A 25,429-nucleotide genomic window follows, 5' to 3' on the forward strand; every position below is an offset into this window, starting at 1 on the left:
TAGTGTCATGCAAGGTATACACTTGTATTTTCTGTTGGCAGTAACTTGAATGTATAATGTCTCATGTCCTTCAAGTTCAGGTATTATGATGCTTATGAGACAACTTCTTTGTATTTTATTTGATGTGATGAGGGAATACTTGAAATTGGCCTTGAAGTTGTAAAATTTTATGGTATTGTAAGATCATCTTGAAAAGGTTTATTTTTATGATTTGCAGGTTGAGATGTACACTGGAGATGTGGATGATGATGAAATTATGGCTGTAGAAGGACAAGATGGTAACCAGTATGTTGTTTTAGAAGTTATCCAGTTACAGGTAAGATTTATATTTGGATTTAGAGGTGTTCCATAATCAGCTTAACTAATAACATACTGTATATTTCCATGTGTAAGACTACTTTTAAATCCTAAAATTCAACCCTAAAAATTGGGGGTCGTCTTATACTAAAATTCTAAAAACCAAACCCTGAATTCTAAGATGTGCATTGGTAGGCTAGGCTCGGCTCGGCCTCAGTGCTATAGCCTAACCACCTACATACATGAAGATTCACAAAATAAACTGATAATAAAGGTAATACGTAAAACCATTTTTACCTCATGTTATTGGCATATCTTCATAACAAATAGCCTATTTGAGGAATAATTCTAAATCAATTAAACAAACTTTTATCTATGCGATCCCAGCTGAGAAAATTTAAACATCAAGTTACGGTTGCGCAACTTTATCTTTCGGTAAACTTTTAGAAATTTCAGTGGTAGCTAATTACGGTAGTAATGACATTTAGGATAACAGTATTCATTTTTCATTAAGTTTTTCATACATATCACAAGATTGATCATATGTGCCACCATCATAGGAATTCCAGTCTGGTTCTGGTGAGTAGACTTCAGCTTCGTTGTCGATATCTTACAAATCATCTTCAATACTATCCATTGCATTTTTTAAATGACTTTGTGACACTTTCTCTATCTTCACATTCCCCCATGCTTTTATAACAATCGGCTGACTATTTTAAGACTGTTAACAACTAGAATGCAAATGGTGCATCATCACTCTGTTCGTGTGTTGTAATACGATAATACATGCAATGTGATTACAGTAAAACAAGTTTTATTAAAGGATGAAGTGATTATTGTAAGCGTGTATCTCTCTCTCTCTCTCTCTCTCTCTCTCTCTCTCTCTCTCCAATAAAAAATTCCAGTTTTTAGAATTCTGGATGAAGTGATTATTTTAAACATGTATTGATATAAACAACTGAACTGAGAACCAGCCAATTGCTGACGTCCTTTACTGTAACTATCAAGCGTTTATTAAGAGCTACGTTAAAAGTGTCAAGTTGTTAAACCCTGCCAATTCTCAATGGTGGCTTCTTTAAATAAAAATATAAAATACAATTTTTTCATCCCTCATGCAGTGGAGATCTCAAGATAGAATACTAGTAAATTAAAGTTGCAGGTTATAGCCGAGGCTGAATAAAACTAATATACTGGCCAGGTGGAAGTGATGTTTGGAACTGGAGAAATCGCACCTCGTGCTTATACAATGAAGTAATATTTGCATGTTTTCAACCAAACTTTGTTAATTTACGATAAAAGTTATCTCCTAATTATATCTCTTATAACAAATAATGGCAATGAAGATATCGATAATACTCAAATCAACCGAAATTTTGAGAATGTAAACACTTTATCAGAAGCAAATGATGTACATGACAATGTTTTGTAATACAGTAACAATATGATAATATAATGCTGAAATTGGATACAAGCAAAACAACCTATATTTAAATCGTCATTATTTTAAAATATGGTTATACTGTTTGATTTTTGCAAATAATCACTTTTCTCCAAAAAACATTTCGGTTTTGTGATTTAGAAGTCATACTATACTGCAGAAGAGATAAATTCATGGAAATGTGCCAAGATGTTTTACCTTATCTAAAGGTCGTCTTATACACAGAAATATACAGTATGTCTTTAGTTGTCAGATATATTTTTTAATTAGAGGAGCTACTGCTGTTGTTTTGATGAATGTTGTTATTTATATTGCATGAGGGGACTAACTTCTGTGAAAAGGACCAAATTTTTGTATTGAAGTGCTTTGTCAATACAGAAACATGTCTTCTATCTTTTCAGGACGGGGAAGGTCATGTGATGATGTCAGATGGAATGCATGTTACAGACGCCTCTCTTGATGGCAGTGAAGTGGATGGAGTATTAGGCACATCCTCGCTTATGGTGCCAGAGACGATAACAGGTGACACCATAGTTACAGATCCTTCTCTTTTAGAGCTTCAGCACCACAAAAAGGTTTTGAAAACCGAAGTGAGTGCAGAAGCCAAAAAAGAAGCTCAAAAGGAGATGGAAACTTGCTTTGGTTTTGATGACGAAGATGAAGGACAAATTCATCTAGAATTTGGAGAATAGATATTTTGGATAAATGCTTAGGACTCAGAAATTATAAATGTTCTAGCTAGATTTTTATTAACCTAATTTTTAATTTTATGACTGTGCTGTGATTTTGTTCTGTAACCTCTTTCTACTCTGTGGATGTGGTTGATGAAAAAGAATACAAGGGAGAAGAGTCGACACGTCAAGTATACCTGAATATGATGAATGGCATATATTCTTGTAAAAACATTTTTAACATGATGCAGTTGTTAATTTTGCTGTGGAAGTATATCAGCACTTAGTAAATTAATTGTTATACATTTGTCTTGCACTCTGTGGTTTGATGCTCAGAAACATTTTCGTAGTGTGATGTCAGGAGTGAGATCAGAATAACTTTTATTACCAAAGTTTAATAATAAATTAATAATGAATAAATGAATTGTCAATATTTAAATGGTACTACATAAAAACCAATATAAAACTTTATTCACATTGGAATTCTCATTGAATGGCTCTTAATTGTAGTGATGACAATTGGCTCAAAATATTGAGGTTTGAAGATGGTTAACCTATAAATTACTGTGAAATCCTCATATTTAGGTAGAAATATTTCTTTCACAAATAGTGGTCTGCACTCGTTTGAAGAGCCTGTATAATGTGTGTAGAGGATTACAGTGGTAAGTTTGCTTTGTTAGCTTTTATTATTTGTCTTCAAGGTTTTAAATATTAAAGTAAGTAGATGTTAAAGCACACAAAATCTAATTGTCATGTATTACAAGTCATTAATTGCTAAGTATCAGCATTATTTCCATATAAGGTCTTCCTCTTGTGTCAATTGCTCATTTGTGTAAAAAAATTTTGGAGTTATGTTTTTTGTAAAAGAAAAAATGGGAATATATTTAATTTTGTTTAAAAAGTTGGTTGAAACTGTATAGTATTTTATATTAATCAGGTAATCGTGCTACACTTGGAGTTAAGTGTATTAAGAAATGTCTGTGGATAAGTGTAATACTTAGTGACTTTTCACTGAGGGTCACATGCATATTGTGTTGTACCCGATAGTGGTAGCCAGTTTAGGAATAAAAAAAATCTTGTTTACTGGGATATGGCTTCCTTATATATCAATTTCAGCACAAAAATTTTTCCTGCCAGCCCTAACATATTTTACACCTACCATTAGTATAAGAAAAAAATACTGCCAAGACCTCAGGCTTGTTAGCTATGAAAAATACAAATTAATTTTAAAAAATTTCAGTTTACACATGAATGATACAAAGATATTTGAATCCTATAAGAAAGAAAATTGAATATTCTTAAAAAATGGCAAAATTCAACCTTGCAGATATAAAAAACTATTTTATAATCAGCCAAGTCTAGGTATGTGTACCAAATAAGGTCCTTTTGTATTGAAGGGTTTGGGAACCTCCATAACTAGAGGAGGATAAACTATGATGAAATGATTTTTGTGGTATGGTGCACTCTGGTACTTTTTCTTTCCCCAGATTCCTTTATTCTTTGACTGGCTGCTCCATGGAAGGTAATGATGGTAATTATTTTATGTAAATTTATTTCCAAGTTTATTATGTACAGTGGATGTACAGAAACGGACATTGTATGATTATGGTATTTTAGAAAATGAAGTATCAGACAAATTGTAAATTGTCAGCAAATACGAGGGAAGATATGCTAAACGCTAAGAACAGAACTAGTTGATCACTATCCTGAAACTAGGAACTGTTTAGTAGCACTTTATTTTAAGGCTTTGGTTATAAATCATGTACTGTTCCCACTGAAATACTACAGTTAATTGACAAGGGATTTTAATCTCATTGTATGGCATCAAACTACATCAAATAGGAAAATTTTTTCATTATTATAGTCCATTTTTTGTCACATAACTAATTTTAATAGTTATCAAATTTTCATGCTACTATTTTGTAGAATTCATTCTTTTTAACTTTTTTTTTTGTACTGAACAGAAATATTGGTATCTGCTGTCAGCTTATGTAGCATTACTGCCTGATAGTCTAAACTAGGTAGCTGCAGCCAAGTCTTCAACAAACAAATGTGCTGCCGTGAGCTTTCCCTCTTTTCCTCCCACAACTTGTCATCAGGTTACTCTTTAGTCAAAGTTTACAGACCGTTTTAGGTTCTGTTACTTAGAAAGCCAAAACCAATTTGTAACTCGTGATATTTGCCTCTGTGAGGCCTTCTGTGATACATTCAGAGACTAAGTCCTGTGTTAAAGTTCTCCATTGACTTAGGCATGATATAGTCTCAGGTATCCACTGTTATTGTTATTTGTAAATATAATATTTAAATACATATTCATCTGTCACCTTGCTAGGAATAGAGAATTGGAGAGAAGCAAGCTGACTTTTTTTGGCTATTTTACAATTTTTTACGATTTACATTCAACATATTGTATGTTTGAGCAGTTAGTACTTAGAAAATGTCAAGAATTAACCATTCCCACATACAAACTAATGCCTTATATGTAGATAGTATGGGTATCTTTGGGTATCTTCCAGCATGTGCAAAGAGAGGGTTGTTGAATTTGGTAATAAGGTGGTTATGGGGAGGAAGGCGAGTGGGGAATACTCCTCACTAGCATACCATCTTGGAGTGCTGTGCTTTCTTTGGCCATCTTCCTGTTGAACATTTGGAAGAATATTTCCCAATATTGATCATTTTTGGCATTGTTTTTCTTATTAGTACTGTTTTCTCTTATAATAAGTGCTCTGGTTTGGCCTTCTCTCAGTGGGAGGTATAGTAAGAAATGGGCACAGGACATGTTCATGGCCCTAGTTGAACCACTGGTAGACTTCATCATAAGTGCCTCATTTGAGGATGAGAGGGCCAAGTTAACCTTAATGGATGGCATGCTCTTATAATCCCCAACTACTGCGTATCAAACTTCCCAGTTCAGTTCATAGGAGTCCTGTTAAACAAATTTTACACACACGTTCCTATCACATGAATGAGCCATAAATGACCATGACAACTCTTAACGCAATACACATACCTCAGTCCAGGGTACGAGGTAGATTGGTGTAGCTTGAGATTTCATGGGGAATGTAAGTACTACATCTTCCCATTCCAGTACATCTCGTGTATATTTGCCCATAAATTGACTCAGGGTTGCTGTTGGTTTTTGTTCTATTTTTATTTTATGATAGTATCAGCTATAATAATTGTAATTTTTACATCTATACATAATTTGTAATTTTACATACTAAAGTACAAAATATGAAAAATATGTAGAACTTGCTACAAGGTACTGCAACTCAACCATCCCAGTACATCTTGTAAATATTTTACTGTAAATATACTTATAAATTGTTACTGATTTTAGTTTTAATCTTTTGTTTTGTTTGTATGGTGTTTTTACGTTGCATGGAACCAGTGGTTATTAAGCAACGGGACCAACGGCTTTACATGACTTCCGAACCACGTCGAGAGTGAACTTCTATCACCAGAAATACACATCTCTGACCCCTCAGTGGAATGGTCGAGAATCTAACTCGCTGCAAGCTGTAATTGTAATAAAAAAAAAAGTGCAAACTATAATTGTAATTTTGCAATATACAAAATAATTATTATTACAAAGAACATGTGTAACATGCTAAAATTAGCATATTTTTAGGTGTCTTGGAAAAGTGGCTCCACACATGGTTGGAGATATTAACTTCCAACTTCCCACAGAAGGCACAGCAAATTTATTTTCTTATTTCATGTGCATGCATATCCTTTCTTTTAAAAGTTTTTTTTTTTTTTTGTTTTTTTTTTTTTTTTCCAGCCTTGATGTTTGATCCAGTCTAGAGGTGTTTGGGAAAGCTTTTTCTTTGAACTGACTGGACAGTTTTGGCTTGAGAAACCTCTTCTCAAGCTAAGTTTTCCATGACATTATTTTCTAGTCTCAATCTCAGGAACAGCTTGCTGTTACTGTTTTCCAGAGTAATGGGGAGGCAGTGGTGGACAGATTGTTCGAGTTGAGCTGAATATAGGATTTAGGCCAAAGGCCAAGCAGTGGGACCTATGATGTGTCTCAGCATTGAAATGGAAATTGATAGCAAAAGGTTTGAAAGGTGTTACAGGAGGAAAACCTCAAAGCAGTTGCACTATGAAGTGTGTTAGGAGAGGGTGGAAATTAAGATGAAGAAAGAGAATATAAAAGGAGGTACAGTAAAAGGAACGAAAGTCGTTGCAGCTAGTGGCGGAAGGCATGGTACAAAGAACCTTGAGTAATGCCTACTGTGCACTGCACGAGGTCCACTGACGGCACTACCAAATTGGAGTCTCAGAACTTTGATCTACCTTGTGGTGTCCTTCAAGCCCTCAGTGAAGCTGAAGCGATCTGCAGCTGCAGCCAAACCTTTTGAGGGTGGCTATGCCTTCAGGGTCTGGGCAGAGAGAGAGAGCTTTCTCTCATAAACTCAAACCAGCAACCCCTTCTTCCTTGCTCTTTAAGGAAAGAAAGGAAAGACCAGCCTTCAAGCTTTTCACTGTCCTCTCCCCAGCCCCAAGCTGGAAGGAGGGAGTTGCTGTGGACAGCAATCCCTTTCCCCTGTTACCAAGAGTATGGAGGTACCTGTGTTGGTCGTCGGTCTATGTGGGAGAGATGAGACAAAGCCCTGAATATTCTAAGTTTGGTTGCCCCCTCCTCTTACTTTAATGCTGATGCAATCTTCCCGCCAGATTCTAAAAAATCCCTGCTGATGGAAGGTGGGAGGTTAAAAATAAAGGCGGCGATAGATATCGAACAGGACTGGTCTTCAGCGATTTTCAGTCACTTCCTGGTGGTAAAGGCAACTGAGGGCTGGAGACCAGTCATTGACCTCTCTCTGAACAAGTTTATGATGCAAACTCACTACAGGATGGAAGCAGTATGGTCTGTGCAGCCCTTCCTAGGAGGACTTCATGCTTCTGACAGATTTGAAGGAAATGTATATTTTCAAGTGACTGTCCATCAGAACTTTTGGAAGTATGTAACTGCTCTTTGCAAGCAACAGGACTCTACTAGTTCAAAACTCTGCTTTAGTGTAGCAACAGCCTCACAGGTGTTCATCCTGGTTTTTACCTTTGTTTTTGCTTCGCCAACTCAAGATTTACACTTGCTGTGTTACTTGGACAATTGGTAAGGCTGTGCATTCTATGAGACAATTACTCCTGGACAGAGATCAGGATAAACATTTAAACTTGGGTAAGTTGTATCTTAGACCCTGTCTGTAGACAAAGTAACTAGGCATGCTCATAGATTCTTCAATGATGAGTTTTCCCCATCTGACTCTTGAGCAAACTCAGGGAGGTGATAGTGCTGTTCTTTTCCTGGCAAGAACAACCAAATCGGCTTTGGCAGGCTTTCATCAGCCACCTGTCATTGGCGTAGCTTACTCATCACTGGCAGAGTTGCCTACACTTTCTTCAGCATTATTCAACCACTTGGGATCCTTCCTCTTGACTTGTGCCCTGCAGTTGGCAGATCAGACGATGTGCAGCCGAAGAAGGAATGGTCATCTCTGACTAGAAGTACTATCACCATAGGATGGTCAACCTCCAAGGTAGTGAGGGACCAACCTGAATCACAGCAGCTGAATTAACCTCATTTGCTTAAGTTGAGTGGTCAAGGAATGCAGGAAGAGATACTTCCAGGGAAGGCAAATGAAGGCTACATCTCTGCAGGTAACTTGACCAAAGACAACTGTGCATCGTACATCTAGAACTTTGAACAGAAAAGTCAGTAGTAGTAGTATGGGACAAGCATGAGTATGGGGGCCAAGGTTCTGTAAGAGGAAAGCTCAGCCCAGGTTCTCATCTGAAGGGAGAATATGGTAGGCACCCTCCCTTTAGGGCTTAAACCACCCTGGACTGAGGACAAAGGAAGGGGAAGAAGAGCAGGGGCAGGATGTAAAGAACTGGAATGGTCGCGTGTTCGATTCTTGGCCATTCCATTGAGGAGTGAGAGATGTGTATTTCTGGTGATAGTTCACTCTCGACGTGGTTCGGAAGTCACGTAAAGCCGTTGGTCCCGTTGCTGAATAACAGCTGGTTCCATGCAATATAACACCATACAAACAAGCAATGCTTCCTCTAAGGGGACTGACAAATCCTTCATCTCCTTAATCTTACTACTAAACCTCTCCCACTGTGAGGGAGAAAAACCAGTACACTCCTTACAGGGGAAGGGATGAGAACAAGCCTGGTTCCTACATGAAACCCCATATCTCTGAGGGTCAGGGCCAAGAGTGGACAAAATGATCCCACACAAATCCTCATGCCCCTCACAACACGTGAGCTTTTTTTCCCCATTATAGTAAAATGATATTGTTAGTATACAATAAAGTTTTGTACATACTTACCTGGCAGATATATACATAGCTTACGACTCTGACGTCACGAAAGAAAATTCAAAACTCGTGGCACACGCTACAGGTAGGTCAGGTGATCTACCTTACCCGCCGCTGGGTGGTAGGTGTAAGAACCAACCCCCCTTTCCAGTCAGATTTTTCTCTTCCACCTGTCTCCTGAGGGGAGGCTGGGAGGGCCATCAATCGTATATATCTGCCAGGTAAGTATGTACAAAACTTTATTGTATACTAACAATATCATTTTGTACATGAACTTCCCTGCCAGATATATACATAGCTGATTGACACCCTTGGTGGAGGGAGAGAGACTTATAAGTCCAGAGAAAGGGGAATAACCTATGTTAAAGTAAAAAAAGGATTTTGACGTAAGGAAAAATCTATTTCTGGGCGATTGGCTCGTGTCGCCAGCGAAATATCCTTTAATCTATTATTTCTAGGGTAAATGTACTAACACATACCAGAGAATAAATAAAATAAAGAAAAAGGTCAGTATGACTGACTCGCTCACCCTCTAGGAGGGTGTCGGTATGAACACTAGGCGAGTGAGACCACTACCACGAGCCAAATGCCAATAGAAATCTCCCACTACAAAAACCCTCCAAGAGGGGAGCCGTCCCACAGAGGGGAGCAGCTCGTACTACTACTACACCATCCCATGCTTGCGACTGCTGCGCCTCTAGTGGCCATCCTTTTTCGTTAGCTCGCACGAATCACAAGTTGCTATTTTTCTCTCTGTGTATTTTGTGCCCTTTCTTCGGATTTTTCGATAATGGAGCGTGCAGCTATTGCAGCAGCTAAGTTAAGTACTCAGTATTTACGGTTAGCGAGTTTTTTCCGTCCCGCCCCGAGACGGTATTTGCCGTTTTTTAGGTAGTATACGTTCTCGGGGGCTGGAAGCATGGCAGCATGGTCCTGCCGCATGTTGGGTTCGTTCTTGGTCTCCCATACCTAGAACATCCCTTATTATTTTACGCTCTATTTTGATTATCCGCGTTATTACGTCTACTCAAGTTGTTATACATGTATGGTATTTCACCTTATGTAGGCTTTTTTCTATCCAGACCCAAGTCCAGGTTCTTTGTATCGGCCCCTGACTAGCTTTGAGTGGTAGACTTGCCTTCGGGCTAGTCGCACACTCCTGATTTTTTCTCCTGCTATTTTACCTTCTTTCTTTCATTTTTATTATATATTATATTTTTATGTTTTGTTGTTGTTAGGTTAGTTGGCGTCTGGCTTAGCCTAGGTCCTGGCTCGTAGAGCCTAGTCTACCGTGATCAGGTTTTCGGTCTTCTTCCTCATAGCTTCTCTCTGATCAGTTGGTTGGCCTAGGCTGGTTACCGTATCTTAGTTTTACCGCCTCGTGGTCACTACGTGATCACGAGTCAGCCAGGCGCCTGCCAGTCCCCCTTACCCCCTCCCCCTCTCGCTCTCCCATAGAGTCGGGCGGGGGTGGGTCGGTCTGTCCTTGCTCGCCCAGCATGCCCGAGCCTGCCTCCCCCTTCCCCTCCACCGGAGGGGCCTGGGAGTCCGACAGTCCCTGACTGGTTCCGACCTCTCCGCTTCTCGGCTCGGCCGGGTGGTACGTTGTGGGGGGGCTCTGGCCTTCCCCCCCTCTCCGTTACTTCCTTGTCGCTCCGGGTTAGCGCGAGTCTGTATGTCATCTCGCCCTTCCCTCCTTACTAGAGCTCCCTCCCCTATCGGAGTCCTGATATCCAGCGGAAGGGTATAGTCCACCATAGTTGGACCGGAGCATACAATAGGTCTTTACTAACCGTACCGTATTGCTGAGTTCACTACCACTCCGCTTCACTGACCTAGTCCGGTTACTTGCATGTAGGTTTAAGTTATCTTTAAGTTTATCTTAAGTTTCTTAAACCATCCCCACCCCTCCCTTAGTATTTACCGGATCTCTCCGGGATTATAGCCTATTCAGGCAATGCAGGGAGGGGTTATGCCCAAATTTTTTCCGAGCTCCGCCACGTAACGGAGTTCTTTTGTCCTTAGTCTGTAAGTGTTACCCTTTAAGATACTCATGTGTCTTCCCACTTACAGGCCACCAGCTGTGAGCATCCGGGATGTTCCGCTACACTTCAGGACCCCTGTGGACACGAAGTTTGCCGGTCCATGCTCCATGCGCGACTCCGCACGGGACTCCAGGTCTGGTACCATGAGACGGTGTACCATATGTTACGATCTGGTGAGCCAGCTTTTGGAGGGCGTAAGTATTCCATCTCCGCATGCCGCTACCGCTTCTTTTAGTTCTTAAGTTTTCATCATTACTTTAACTTAAGGCATCTAGTTTAAGTTATATCCTAAGTTTTAGTTTTTAAGTGGTTCTTAAATCTAAAATATATCCTCTCTTACAGGCTCCGGCAGTAAGAGATACGGCATTGGCTACCCTGCGGGCCTGGGTCGGAGGTTTGGCAAGAACGCCGCCAAGGGTCAGCCCTACATACTAGAGAAGCGTTTAGCTTTGTTAATCTTCCCCGGAGGCAAGGCGACTGGGTACGTCGACCCGGTAGAGACGGCCCCTCTATTGCCTTTATCCAACAACAGCTGGCGGCTCCTTGACTGAACAAGACCAGGATATCTCCACGGATGTCGCAACCCTGGATATAAAATGTTGAACCTATGGTAGGTATAGACGACCTGTTGGTCGAGGTAAGTAATGCAGGTACCCAAGGGTCCCCCTTGGGAGTGACTGTTTCTTCTACCCCTGCAACTTCACCATCCTTCCCAGGCTTTACCGGGTGATGAGTTATATACTCCTCCAGAGGCTTCGGTTAGGCCTAAGATCAAGTCTAAGCATATGACCTTGACTAAGACGTCATCGTCCTCGAAGAAGACGTCCTCGTCTTCTTCTTCGCGTAAGTCTCCGGCTCGTAATCCCGGCCCAGACAGGTCTAAAGGGTCTAGCTCCGGCTCCAAAGTCCTCAAAGAGTAAGCCTAAGGAGAAATCCCGCACCCCCGGCAGTATCACCAGTTCCACTACCTTTGGTGCCTATTCAGAGTCTCCCCTCCACCTCCGCAGCAGCTCCGGCTCTGGACACCAATGCTGGCCTGTTTGCAACAGGTGGGCGACTTGGTAGGCTCCCTTAAGACGAGTATGGAACATATTGATATCTCGCCTGCGGATAGATAACTTCTCAGGATACTATTATAGCCGGTCCTAAGAGAAGCCCCTCTTGCCTCTCCCTCAACCTCTAACACTAGTGGATCTCAGCTTCCCCCGTAGACTCGCTGCCCGCTTTCTCCATGAACAATCTTGGAGAGTAGCGTCATATGCTCCCTTCCAAGATGGTCTCATCTCCATACCGGAGAGTTTGGAACTCGAAGAATAGAGGACTTCGAGTTCTACCCGGAAGGCCTACAGCCTCCCTTCATAGGCTACGCTAGGCTCACGCCTTCGGCTATGGTTAGAGATGACAGGGTACCAAAGGAGACAGTCCTCTATTCTCGGGACCAGGCCCAACGAGAATGGCTTAGATGTCTAGACGACATGGACTGTTCGAATACCAAGATCCAAACCATTCAAAAGTCCCTTTACCATTTTCACGATGGACGAAGGTACCCCGCTCCCTTTCCTTACCAAGATAGCGAGGTCGACCATCTCAGCAGCTCAGAAAGGGGAAACCCATGCCTCAGCTGAAAGAAGCAGACCCCACTTCTCCGTTGCTCCCGTCAATTGGAGAATTATGGGAGGACTTGCCTAACACTTTCACAGCTGGCAAACTCAAACCTGACTGTGCTATGGAGCAGTTTGGTGAAAAGCTGCCCAGGCTCCTGATAGTCTTATTCAAGCGGAGTTTGACTCGAAAACACACGACTAGCCAGGTCAATCAACCTGATGGCTATGTCTGAGGTAGCAACCATGGCTATGTTAGGTTCAGAACCAATTTTTAAGCTTATGACCAAAGCCCTGACTCAAACGGTGCAGTCAGACATGTTCGAGTTTTGCCACTGCTAGAACAAATTGCAGAAAGCATGTATTGCTAGAGGCAACCATTCGGCATGAAACCGAATAGGTTACCTTTCTTCTAACATCTTGGGGCGCAGATCTCTTCCCAGAGGCTATGGTAAAGGAAGTACAAGCAGAGGCTACGAGGTTGAACCAAAGCCTTAAGGACCGTTGGGGTCTTACGGCTAGGAGAAGGCAAGACTTGACACCAAAAGGTAAGGACAAAGGAAGCCTAGACGTTTCCAACCTTACAAAAGAAGCAGCCGCGCTTCCCTCAACAAGTTCCTACAGTGCCGTTAGTGCAGACAGCTCAGCCCTCCACGTCTAAAGGTCAATCACAGCCTATTTATGTGATATCCCCTCAGCCTCAACCCTCCACCTCATACGCCATCTCTCCAGCTTACAATCCAGCCTTCGAGAGTCAAGCTTCTCAGAAGTATGACCGCTCGAACAAGGGAGGCAGAGGTAAGCGGTCCTTTCGTGGGAGAGGATCGGGAGGCCCTTCAATAGGGGAAAACACTTCAGAGGAGGTCGAGGGGTTACCAGAACCAATGAGGAACTTCAGGTAGGAGGGAGGCTGTTTCACTTTCGCCACCGGTGGAACTTCAGCCAGTGGGCTCAGAGCATAGTGTCAAAAGGGCTGGGTTGGAGCTGGTTGACGAACCCACCTCCAGCCAGACCTTTCCGTCAACTTCCTTCCAACGAATTGACAGAGTACGCAGAGGACCTCCTTCAGAAAGGAGCTATAGTCAAAGTCAAGAGATTAAAATTTCAAGGTCGCTTGTTCAGCGTCCCAAAGAAAGGCTCAAACAAAAGAAGGGTAATCTTAGACTTGTCCCGCTTAAACTTAGCCATCCGCTGCGACAAGTTCAAGATGCTCACGATCTCACAGGTGCGGACCTTACTTCCCTGTGGGGCCGTCACCACCTCTATCGATCTTACAGACGCCTACTATCATATCCCTATTGCAAGACACTTCCGTCCGTATCTGGGATTCAAGATAGGAGACCAGACGTTCTCCTTCAAGGTAGTCCCGTTCGGGCTCAACGTGGCACCCAGGGTGTTCACGAAGCTAGCGGAAGTAGTAGTGCAACAGCTCAGAGCTCAAGGGATTATGGTAGTAGCGTATCTCGACGATTGGTTGATCTGGGGCCCGGCCCCATCAGTCGAAGAATGCAACAAGGCCACACTGAAAGTGATCCAATTCCTAGAATATCTAGGATTCAAGATAAACAGATCCAAGTCCAGACTCACCCCAGAGTCAAACTTTCAGTGGCTAGGCATTCAATGGAATCTATCCTCCACACACTCTGTCGATTCCATCCACCAAAAGGAAAGAAATAGCGAAGTCAGTCAAGCAATTTCTAAGTCAAACAAACTAGCATCGAGGAGAGCTCAGGAAAGAATCCTCGGCTCTCTCCAGTTTGCTTCAGTAACGAACATCTTAATGAAAGCCAAACTGAAAGATCTAACCAGGATCTGGCGATCTCGAGCAAATGTCAGGTCCAGGGACAAGCTATCCTCAGTACCTCTGATTCTAAAGACCGGCTTCGGCCGTGGGCAAAGTCAAGAATCTGTCAGTGTCAGTCCCTCTTCAGTTCCCTCCACCAGGGATTACCATCCACAGACGCGTCCTTAAGCGGCTGGGGAGGGTACTCCCAGGTCAAAAAGGTGCAAGGAATTTGGTCACCCAGTTCCGTCAGTTCCATATAAACGTACTGGAGGCAATGGCAGTCTTCTTGACTCTGAAAGATTACGCCCACCAAGGTACTCCCACATAAAGCTAGTCTTGGACAGCGCAGTGGTAGTACATTGCATAAACAGAGGAGGCTCCAAGTCACGTCATCTAAATCACGTCATGATAGCCATCTTCTCCCTGGCATACAAATTCAGTTGGCATCTTTCCTCCACCCACCATAGCTGGAGTAGAAACGTCATAGCAGACGCCCTATCCCGATCAGTACCCCTAGAATCGGAATGGTCTCTAGACGAGAGTCGTTCCAATGGATCCTTCAAAGAGTCCCCAGGGCTACAGGTGGGGATCTCTTCGCATCACAAGCGAACCACAAACTACCGTGTTATGTAGCCCCCAACCTGGACCCTCTGGCTTACGCCACGGACGCCCTGCTCTGGACTGGAACAACTGGGAGAAGATTTACGTATTCCCTCCATGAATCTCCTTATGAAGGTCTTAGACAAACTCAGGACATTCAGGGGTCAAGTGGCTCTAGTAGCCCCAGACTGGCCGAAGAGCAATTGGTACCCCCTGATCCTGGAACTGGGTCTTCGTCCCCTTCGGATCCCCAGTCCCAAGCTCTCCCAGTCAGTACAAACGAAGACTGTGTTCGCTTCCTCAGGGATTCTCAAACCCTAACTTTATGGATTTCATGAAGTTTGCGGCAAAAAGAGATGCGTAATTTGACCCTCAGAATATTCTTTTCCTGGAATCCGATAAAAGGGAGGGGATTCAACTTTGAGGCAGTATGATGCTGCCGTCAAAAAGTTAGCAATCTTCCTGAGAGAGTCAGATATCAGAATCATGACAGTTAATTCTGCTATATCCTTTTTTCAGATCTTTATTTGAAAAGGGTTTAGCAGCTAGCACGATTACGACAAACAAGTCAGCATTGAAAAAGATATTTCAATTTGGATTTAACATAGACTTGACAGATACCTCTTTCTCGTCTATTCCTAAAGCATGTGCTAGACTTAGGCCCTCTGTCAGGCCTACGTCAGTTTCATGGTTCTTAAACGATGTTCTAAAACTGGCTTCCGAAACCGATAACGACACATGCTCGTTTATGATGCTCCTAAGAAAAACTCTGTTTTTATTAAGCCTAGCTTCAGGAGCAAGAATTTCAGAACTGTCGGCTTTATCCAGAGATCCGGATCATATTCAATTCCTTCCCACAGGGGAAGTGCTACTTTCTCCGGAACGTAGCTTTTAGCAAGAATGAAGATCCTTTGATGAGGTGGGAACCTTGGAAGGTACTACCCCTTCCACAAGATGTTCCCTTTGTCCGTTTCAACCTTACGAGCCTTTCTATCCAGGACCTCCTCTTCCTCATCGGGGCCCCTCTTTAGGAGGGACTGACTCCTCTTACTTGGCAGAATCCAGTTAGGATCTAGTCAATGGGGATCAACCCGCTTAAATGACAGAGCCTGTCCACTACCCTTGCAAGGAGCTTCAAGCACAAAACGATCACCTAACCAAATACAAATGTTAATACTATGAAAGAGGGAGGTGCCTCCTGCATCCTCCTTCCCACAACCAAAAAACACAAGACAAATATAATAAGGGAAAATATTTAAAAAGGATATGCTTCAGCTCCCTGCCCCAGCACTGAATCCGCCGATACGTACGGGCCTAACCCAAAGCACTTCTCATACGTAATTCTCACGTCTTTCAGGTAGTGGTTGGCAAAGACTGACTCACACCTCCAATAAGTCGTCTTCATGAGGTTTTGTAGGGACATGTTCTTCTTGAAAGCCAAAAGCAGTAGAGATGGCCCTTACCTCATGTGCCTTGACTTTAAGAAGTCTAAACTGATCTTGGTCACAAGATGCGTGAGCTTCTTTGATAAGGTTCCTTATAAAGAATGACAGGGCGTTCTTTGATAAGGGCCTACTAGGATCTCTTACGGAACACCATAGGAAGTCTGAGTTAGCCCGAAGCTGTTTCTTCTTCTGGAGATAAAACTTTAAGCTCCTTACAGGGCAAAGGGTCCTCTCCTCTTCTGATCCAACTAGAGAGGATAAGCTTTTAATTTCGAAGCTCCTGGGCCAAGGTGAAGAGGGGTTTTCATTCTTGGCCAAGAAAGACGGGAGAAACGAACACAGCCGAGTCTCTTTGGAACCCAACATCTCCTTCCAAAGTTTGCAGTTCGCTTACTCTCTTAGCCAAAGCTAAAGCGCAGAGAAACAAGGTCTTCATAGTAAGATCTCTGAAGGAAGCTGAATGGAGAGGTTCGAATCTAGCGGATCTTAAGAACGAAAGCACTACATCCAGGTTCCAGCTTGGTGTTAAACAAGAGTTCCCTTTAGAAGTCTCAAACGACTTGATTAAGTCATGCAGATCCTTATCTTCGGAGATGTTTAATCCCCTGTGTCTGAACACAGAAGATAGCATACTCCTGTAGCCCTTAATGGTAGAGACTACCAAACCGCATTTTTCCCTCAGGAAAATAAGAAAATCTGCTATCTGGGTCACAGAGGTACTGGAGGAGGAAACGTTCTGATTCCTGCACCAACGTTGAAAAACATCCCACTTCGACTGGTAGACCTTGGAAGTGGAAGGTCTCCGTGCATTGGCAATTGCTCTAGCAGACTTTGACGAAAACCCCTTAGCTCTGACCAGACTCTTGATAGTCTGAATCCAGTCAGACTGAGAGCGTGGAGGTTCTTGTGAAACCTGTCGAAGTGGGGCTGTTTGAGCAGATCGACTCTTAGTGGCAGGGATCTTGGAACATCTACCAACCATTCCAGTACCTCTGTGAACCAGTCTTGGGCGGGCCAGAATGGAGCTATCAAGGTCATCCTTGTTCCTTCTGATGCTGAGAATTTCCTTAGTCTCTCCCCTAGAATCTTGAAAGGAGGAAACGCATAAAGGTCTAGGTTGCTCCAGTCCAACAGGAACGTGTCTACTGCTACTGCTTTCGGGTCTGAAATTGGTGAGCAGTACAGGTCTATCCTCGCGTTCCTGGCAGTTGCGAAGAGGTCCAGATGAGGTCTGCCCCAGAGCTTCCACAGTCCCTGGCATACGTCCGAGTGAAGGGTCCATTCTGAGGGAAGGACTTGGTTTCTTCTGCTGAGGAGATCTGCTCTGACATTTCTTTCTCCCTGTACGAACCTGGTGAGGAGACTTATCTCCCTTTCCTCCGACCATAAGAGGAGCATTCTTGCTGTTTCGTACAGGGAGAATGAGTGAGTCCCCCCCTTGTTTCCGAATGTAAGCCAGGGCTGTGGTGTTGTCCGAGTTGACCTGAACTGAAGACTTATGAACGAGAGGTTTGAACTCCTTGAGGGCTAACCAAATCGCCATGAGCTCTTTTTTGTTTATATGCCAGGACACCTGTTCCCCCATCCAGGTGCCTGACACTTCTCTGGATCCTAGTCGCTCCCCAACCTTTGTCTGAAGCGTCTGCAAATAAGACTAGGTCGGGGTTTTTCAACCGTAAGGAAATGCCTTCCTTGAAAAGAAGAGGGTTTGCCCACCATCGGAGATCCTCTTTTATCTCGTTCGGGATTTTGAATACAAAATCTAGGTTCTGAGCACCCCGATTCCAGTTCCAATTCAGGAAGAACTGTAGGGGTCGGAGGTGTAACCTCCCTAGAGAAACGAATTGCTCCAGCGAGGAGAGTGTCCCCAACAGACTCATCCACTCCCTCGCTGTGCATACATCTTTCTCCAGAAAGGTTGTGACCTTCTCTACACAACGGTTGATCCTTTCCGGGGATGGAAAAGCCCGAAAAAACCTGAGAAACCATCCGAATCCCCAGATAAATACGATCTTGGCTGGGGATTAGCTGTGATTTCTCGAAGTTTATCAGTAAACCCAGAGAACTCGCTAAGGTCAGAGTGATGTGAAGGTCCTCCAGACATTTCTGCTTCGATTTGGCCCTGATCAGCCAATCGTCCAAGTAAAGGGACACCCTCACTCCTTCTAGATGAAGCCATTGGGCTACGTTCTTCATCAGCCCTGTAAAGACTTGAGGGGCTGTGGAGAGGCCGAAGCACAAAGCCCTGAACTGAAACACTTTCCCTTTCCACATGAATCTCAGGAACTTGCGCGAAGAAGGATGGATTGGCACATGAAAATAAGCGTCCTGAAGGTCTAGTGACACCATCCAGTCCCCTGGACGAAGGGCGGCTAATACTGAGGATGTCGTCTCCATCGTAAACCTTCTCTTCTTCACAAAGACATTCAGGGCGCTTACGTCCAGAACCGGTCTCCATCCTCCTGAGTTCTTGGGCACAAGAAAAAGACGGTTGTAGAAACCCGCGGAATGAGGGTCCTGCACCATCTCTATCGCTTGCTTCTCCAGCATCAGCTCTACTGCTTAGAGCAAGGGAGCCCTGTGATTCATATGAGGGTCTTTGTACCTGGCCACTAACTCCCTTGGTGTGGTGGTCAAAGGTGGTCTCGACACGAAGGGAATGAGGTATCCCTTTTTGATTATAGAGAGGGACCAGTTGTCCGCCCCCTTCTGTGCCCAGACGTCTGCAAAACACAGCAGTCTGGCACCTACTGCAGTCTGGAGGACATTCGTACTATTTCTTCGCTCTTATAGAACGAGAGAAGGTCCTTCCTCTTCTAGGAGGTCTTGTTCCTCTGGAGGAAGAAGCGCGGGAAGAAGGGCCTCCTCGAAAGGGCTCTTGCTTGATCGAAGCCTCCTTCTTCGCCTTAGGTTGAAAAGAAGCCTTAGGAATTCTCGCTGAGCGAGCCAACATATCTTGCGTCGCTTTAGCAGAAAGAGCGTTGGAAATGTCGTTTATGATCTTCTTGGGGAAGAGTTGCTGGGAAAGATTAGCAAATAACAGCGACGATCTCTGCGCATGCGACACCGCTTTAGTTAAAAAGGAGCAGAAATCTGCCCTCTTCTTAACAACTCCTGCCCCGAAAAGCGAAGCTATCTCTCCAGAACCATCTCTCACTGCTTTGTCCATGCAAGACAATACAGAATGTAAATCTTCTGGAGATAAAGAGTCTTGATCCCTCGTCTTCTTAGCTAAGACTCTTAGGGTCCAGTCGAGGAAGTTAAACACTTCCAGCACCCTGAACATTCCCTTCAGAAGGTGGTCGAGTTCGCTCATTCCCCACATCGTCTTAGCTGAATTAAGCGCCGAACGACGCGTGGAATCCACCAACGAAGAGAAGTCCGAGTCTGCAGAAGCTGGAAGAGTCAAACCCAAAGGTTCCCCCTTCTCCTCCTTGGAGACCAACCAATCTTCGAAGCTCTTGAGCGCTTTCTTCATTGACACCGTAGGTTTCATTTTCACCACCGACGACGTCTTCGAAGTTTTAGCTGTAGAAAATAATGAAGGGGGAGAAGGAGGTGCAACCGCCGAAAGAGACTCTCCAAATTCTTGCAAGAGGAGTTCAGTCAATCTCTTGTAACAGGAACCTGAAGAATCCTTCGGAAGATCTTCCTCAGAAGCACCGTGTCCTTCTTCCGAAGAAAGACGTTTGGACGATCGGCTGCCTATAGGAGAGCTTTTCCTAGGAGAGCGCCTACCAGGAGAATTCCTACTGGGAGAGCGCCTGCTGGGAGAGCGCCTGTTGGGAGAGCGCCTGCTGGGAGAGCGCCTGTCGGGAGAGCGCCTGCTGGGAGAGCGCCTGCTGGGAGAGCGCCTACTGGGAGAGCGCCTACTAATAGAGCGCCTGCTAGAGGAGGCGCGTCTGTCCAAATCCTTGTCAGAGACAACTGAAGGGCTCCTAGTATGAGGAGAGCGCCTATCAGGAATCTTACGCCTGCTAGGCTCTAGGCGCCCATCAAGTTCTAATCGCTTGTCAGGCTCTTGGCGCCTGTCACAAAGCGAAAAGTCTTCCGAAGAAGAACGTCTATCAGACGCAAAACGTTTGCGAGGTACTGAGTGCCTGTCTGAACGAGTGCGCTCGCAAGAAGGTGATAATCTAGTCTGTCTCTTGCTAGGCTCCTTGCGCCTACTATCTTCTCTGATTTTGACAGATGGTGAACGAATCTCAGGCGAAGAAACAAAATCCGGAGAAAAGCGCCTACTAGTCTCCGTGCGCCTATGCAGAGGAGAGCGGCTTCCAGGTGAAGAGCGCCTACTGCGATCCTGGACAGAACGAGACTCCTTATTCTTGTCAAACTCTTGACGTTTACAAGAAGAAGAGCGAGTCTTCAGAGAGCGATGCCTATCCTCCCTAAAACTAGGGGAGCGGAGTTCAGGAGAAGAGCGCCTGTCAAGATCCTACTTGCCTGAGGGGAGCGCCTACTTGGAGAGCGACTGAGTCTCTCTTTAATGAAAAAGGCTCTGCTGCGAGGCTCTTGCACTTTTCCTGCATAAGGCGAAAAATCCGCAGAATCCTTCTTTGACTTCTTCACCGGTAGGGAGATGTCCTTCCTACGATGAGAACTCCCCGCTAAAGAGTTAGCTAAAGCAAAAATCTGCGCCTGTAGGCCAGCCAAGATGCGCGCTGGCGATCTCTCGAACTCTTTGGTAGGAGAAGAAGCCCGAGCATGGAAAGGAGAAGAGGATCCTTGAGCTCTCCTGGCTCTCTTACGCTCAATCTGGTTCTTCTGAGAATGATTCGGGGCTGGAGGGAAGGGCACAAGGCTCCTTCCAAGCTCTCTTGAGAGGGCGCGATGACTCCGACGCGCTCCATCTACGCTTAGGAGAAGGAGACGAAGACGAGAAGCACTGTTTCAATACTTCTTTCTTGGCTCTATCCAAGGCAGCCTGGGAGCGAGCAACAGGATCTGCCGAGGGGACACCTGACCGGTGGGGGTTCTCCCTAACCTTCCTGCGGCTTTTGACTTTCCTCCTCCACTGGGTCTGGGAGTCTGGAAGAGGTTTAGGCCTAGAAGCGTTAGAGAGCCGGTCAGACGCACCCTCCACTGCACTAGGGACACTGCACTTATCACTTTCACTGTCACTCTTACCTTTAGAAGAGCGTACTTTGCTCTCGTTACTCCTTACTGCGTTCTCCGAACACGAATCTTCGGGTTCAAAGCTAGGAGCAGGGGCTGAAACAGGAGAAGGAACTACGTCTACATTTGGGTTCTCAACATCAAGTTCGCTAACAAGAGACCTACTTGAACTCCTGGATGAAGCCTTACGCGCTCTATCCTTCTCTAACTTCCTTAAGTAGGAAGAAAGAGACTTCCACTCGTCCTCATCCAACCTTTCACACTCTTGACAAGGGTTAACGAAAGAACATTCATTCCCTCTACAGTTCATACAAACACTGTGAGGGTCTAAAGATGCTTTAGCAAGCCTCACCTTACATTCACTCTTCGAACATACTCTAAACATAGAAGATTTCTTAAGTTCAGAATCAGCCATAACGAGAAATAAACAAAGAACAATTCAAAAAACGATCCAAAATAGCGTATGCCAAGCCAACGAACAAAGGGTACATCACCAAAAAGTCAATCCAAGAATCGCCGGCGACGAGAATAAATCCACTATTGAGAGGACTTAACAACAGGTGCTGTTAAGCCGGCGACAGAGAAAAATCTGACTGGAAAGGGGGGTTGGTTCTTACACCTGCCACCCAGCGGCGGGTAAGGTAGATCACCTGACCTACCTGTAGCGTGTGCCGCGAGTTTTGAATTTTCTGTCGTGACGTCAGAGTCGTAAGCTATGTATATATCTGGCAGGGAAGTTCATGTACAAAAACCAAAAATACAAACCAGCAATTCAAAAATTATTAGAAGTTCAGCAGCTGCTACCAGAGGGCACAGTGAAATGTCTACATCAGGTGACATCTGAAGAACAAGGAAGGGTATTTTTCCACTCACCCTTTATAACTGCCAACTAAGAACTCTAGTTTAAAAAGTTCAACAACAGTCTCCAGCACGTGGTGAAGGCTGCTCATACATAAAACCTATGGCTTACATTGCAATAGGAATAATCTTCAATTTTTCTATGAAGTGAAAATATTAGTAGAAACAAGTATAAAGACAATATGGAATGCCTAGAAACCAGTATTATGAACAAAAAAAAAGTTAATCCATAAAATATAGTTGCCATAAAACATGTAAAAAGATTCTCCGAAAACTGAGGCTTATGGTTCAGTTGGATTCTACCCTGAGGAAGATTGACACAAGCAGAGGAAAAAGCAACAAAATAAAAAATTATTTAAGTCTGAGAACAAATGCATTCAAACAAAAATTAATATAAAAAACAAACAAGTGTACTCTAACTATTTACATAAATAGAACAAAAACAGATTTCACAAAATGTAATTACGTAAGGAAAAAATTCACATTAACAGGACATTAGATTATCCTGACATTCACACTAAAACGTGGGACTTACTATTAACAGTAGTACTCAGATTACTAGTACAATAATTAAAATCTTCAAAAAGGACAAACAAGTGTAAACATTACAACAGAGAGGAAATTTAAGCAAAGACAACGTAAATTAAAAGAAATTTTAGGAATTACAAAGAAAAGTATTCTCAAGCGATGATTAGATGCTACTGAAGCAAAAATATATGAAAAGCAAACACTCCTTAAACACTGATTAACAGAACTAAGACAGTTTATAGTACTACATACACATGAATTACTCTGAAATACAAATGTCCTAACTCTTCAAAGCAACTGTAAATGCAAAAAGGAAATATATAATTTTCAAATTAATTTGTATTTTACCTAGTATTCAAACCATTATCTTACAATAATATCCTACAGTGTGAGCCAGGTAACAGTTATTGAACTTGGTAACAATGTAAGTAATTGGTTGTTAAGTGGGTGAGTGGTGACATGGATATCTCAATTACCATGGAGAGAGAGAGAGAGAGAGAGAGAGAGCGAGAGAGACGAGAGAGAGAGAGAGAGAGAGAGAGAGAGAGAGAGAGAGAGAGAGAGAGAAAGGCTCTGGTTTGTATACCTAGGAAAAAAATTTATATTTGTTACCACAAAATTTCAAACCATTGCCTTTCATAAGGAACTCACTCCTTAGGTGGGAGGTTGTCTTTCAACTGAAATTATATCCTGGGTTCCTGTAACTACTCTATCTGGCATTGAGATGACAGAGCAGTACGGCCCTAGTGTTGAAAGAGGATTCAGTCTCACTTGGGAATGTTGGAAAACCTGTAGTTCCTATAAGGGATTGCAAATCAAAAAGTAGCTATTTTGTCAAATCCAAACTGATTGGTTATGAGCTACCCGGCCCACACCTCGTTCAAGGGAAGAGTGGGAGACTCGTGAGCGTAGTTCTCAGATTGGATGACTGAAGTGTAGTTAACTGTATCTAGTCATTTCCCAGTAAGTATTTCAGTGTTGCTCTGAAAGAAGAAAGGGAAGGAAGAGAGTCCAGGCCCTCATCATTCATGCCCTCCAGAGACACATTAAGCGAAGTACTCATGCGAGATACTTTTCTGTCCAAACAGCTGGGTGACTACACAACTTGAGCTGCCACTAAAAGTACTGAAAAGGTATCCAGTAACTCTTGGGCATTGTCCCTCAGGCAAAACCAGGCAAAGGAATTCTGTTGTCATAAGAAACCCATCCTCATGACTTGGCAAACCAAGGCTGGGGACAGTCTTGTGCTCTTGATTTCATGAACTCTAACACATGTAAGGTGGCTGACATCCTTCCCTGAGAAGCCACTCATTTGACCACCTCACAAAGCCAGAAACGAAGTGTTCCTGGACACCTTATTTGAAACTGTACAAACAAAAAGGGATCAACACTGGACAGAGTACGGACCTTTTTCACAGACAAATGCATCTCACTTGGGTCAACAGCAATAATTTTTGCCACATACTCATAAAAATGTTCTTGTTTGTTTGTATGGTGCTTTTGTGTTGCATGGAACCAGTGGTTATTCAGCAACGGGACCAACAGCTTTATGTGACTTCTGAACCACGTTGAGAGTGAACTTCTATCACAAGAGATAAACATCCCTAACCCCTCAGTGGAATGCTTGAGAATCAAACTCTCAGCCACCAAGGTGGGAGGCCAAGACCATACCGATCACGGCACTGAGGCGCTAAAGTGTTCTTGTTAGGCTGCAGAGAATGAGTTGTATCGAACTCACTAGGAAAAACCTCCAAAGGGGGACGAGACTGTTCAAAACTCTTCATGAGCATGAACAACACCCAAGGGGAGAGATCCAGACCCTTCAGTCTTAAGACTTGGCTCCAATAGAGCAATATCCTTTACTGAGGAGTTCTCTACAAAGGAGAACAGGAAGTCTGCCATCTGCTTAACAGACACTTCATCAAATCAATCACAGTGGGTCCATTCTCCTTGATATCTATAGACATTCTATGAGGAATAATGAACTTAATTAAAAAAACCGTCTTTACTTAGGAACATTTTGTAAGGTGAGAAATCCCTGCCTTCAGTGACAATCCTGACATTGTTGGATCTCTAAAATAAATGCACCTCTGCTGAATCCAATTTGGGCATTCAATGAGAAAGTGCTGGACAGTCATGGGAAGAGTGGACCATGGGAGAATCTCTCATTGACTTAACCAGGAGTTAACAGATCTACAAACTAATTGGCATGAGGAGCAACTAAGGTTATTGTGAGACCTGGAGTGATCAGGCGTTCATCCTTACTGTGGTCAATTGATTATGTAAGATGGTTACAAATTAGAAGTATACACATGAATAAGTTGTATGATGCAAAGTATAGTAGTACATACAAATAATCTAGATGTAAGCATTAGGCAAACTGAAAAAGGCCAGAAATCTCAGGTAAGGATAATCAAGTAAAAATGTACCCTATTGCTAATAATATTCTAAACTCACATTTGGCTGTCAAAGGGTTCATTTCTTAATTTATATCAATACTATATTGCAACTCATGAAAAATGTATTAACTTAATAAAATTGAAAATGTTGAAGATTCTAACAAAAACTTCTTTTCAGGATTTTGAAAGTTTCAGTATACTCAAAGTACAGTAAAGTAACAGAATTTCCAGTTCATAAATACCTGTTTGACACAACTCTAGATCATGTTGTTGGAGCTCTCTCCCCCACAATTTTGGAATTAAAAATATTT

General features: G+C 43.2%; 2 protein-coding genes across 2 annotated transcripts in view; one reads left to right on the forward strand and one right to left on the reverse strand.

Moving 5' to 3' along the window:
- LOC135197044 (transcriptional repressor CTCF-like) overlaps positions 1–25,429 on the reverse strand; it is a gene marked incomplete at its 5' end in the record, with an annotated part of 46,241 nt that overhangs the window by 9,684 nt on the left and 11,128 nt on the right.
- On the forward strand, positions 162–2,851 carry LOC135197043 (uncharacterized). Its single transcript, XM_064223979.1, has 2 exons — positions 162–316; positions 2,137–2,851. Exons 1-2 carry the CDS (start codon positions 224–226, stop codon positions 2,425–2,427), a joined length of 384 nt encoding a protein of 127 aa, XP_064080049.1. The 5' UTR covers positions 162–223; the 3' UTR covers positions 2,428–2,851.

The sequence above is a fragment of the Macrobrachium nipponense genome, chromosome 18, assembly GCF_015104395.2.
Source record: "Macrobrachium nipponense isolate FS-2020 chromosome 18, ASM1510439v2, whole genome shotgun sequence".
Lineage (NCBI taxonomy): Eukaryota > Metazoa > Arthropoda > Malacostraca > Decapoda > Palaemonidae > Macrobrachium > Macrobrachium nipponense.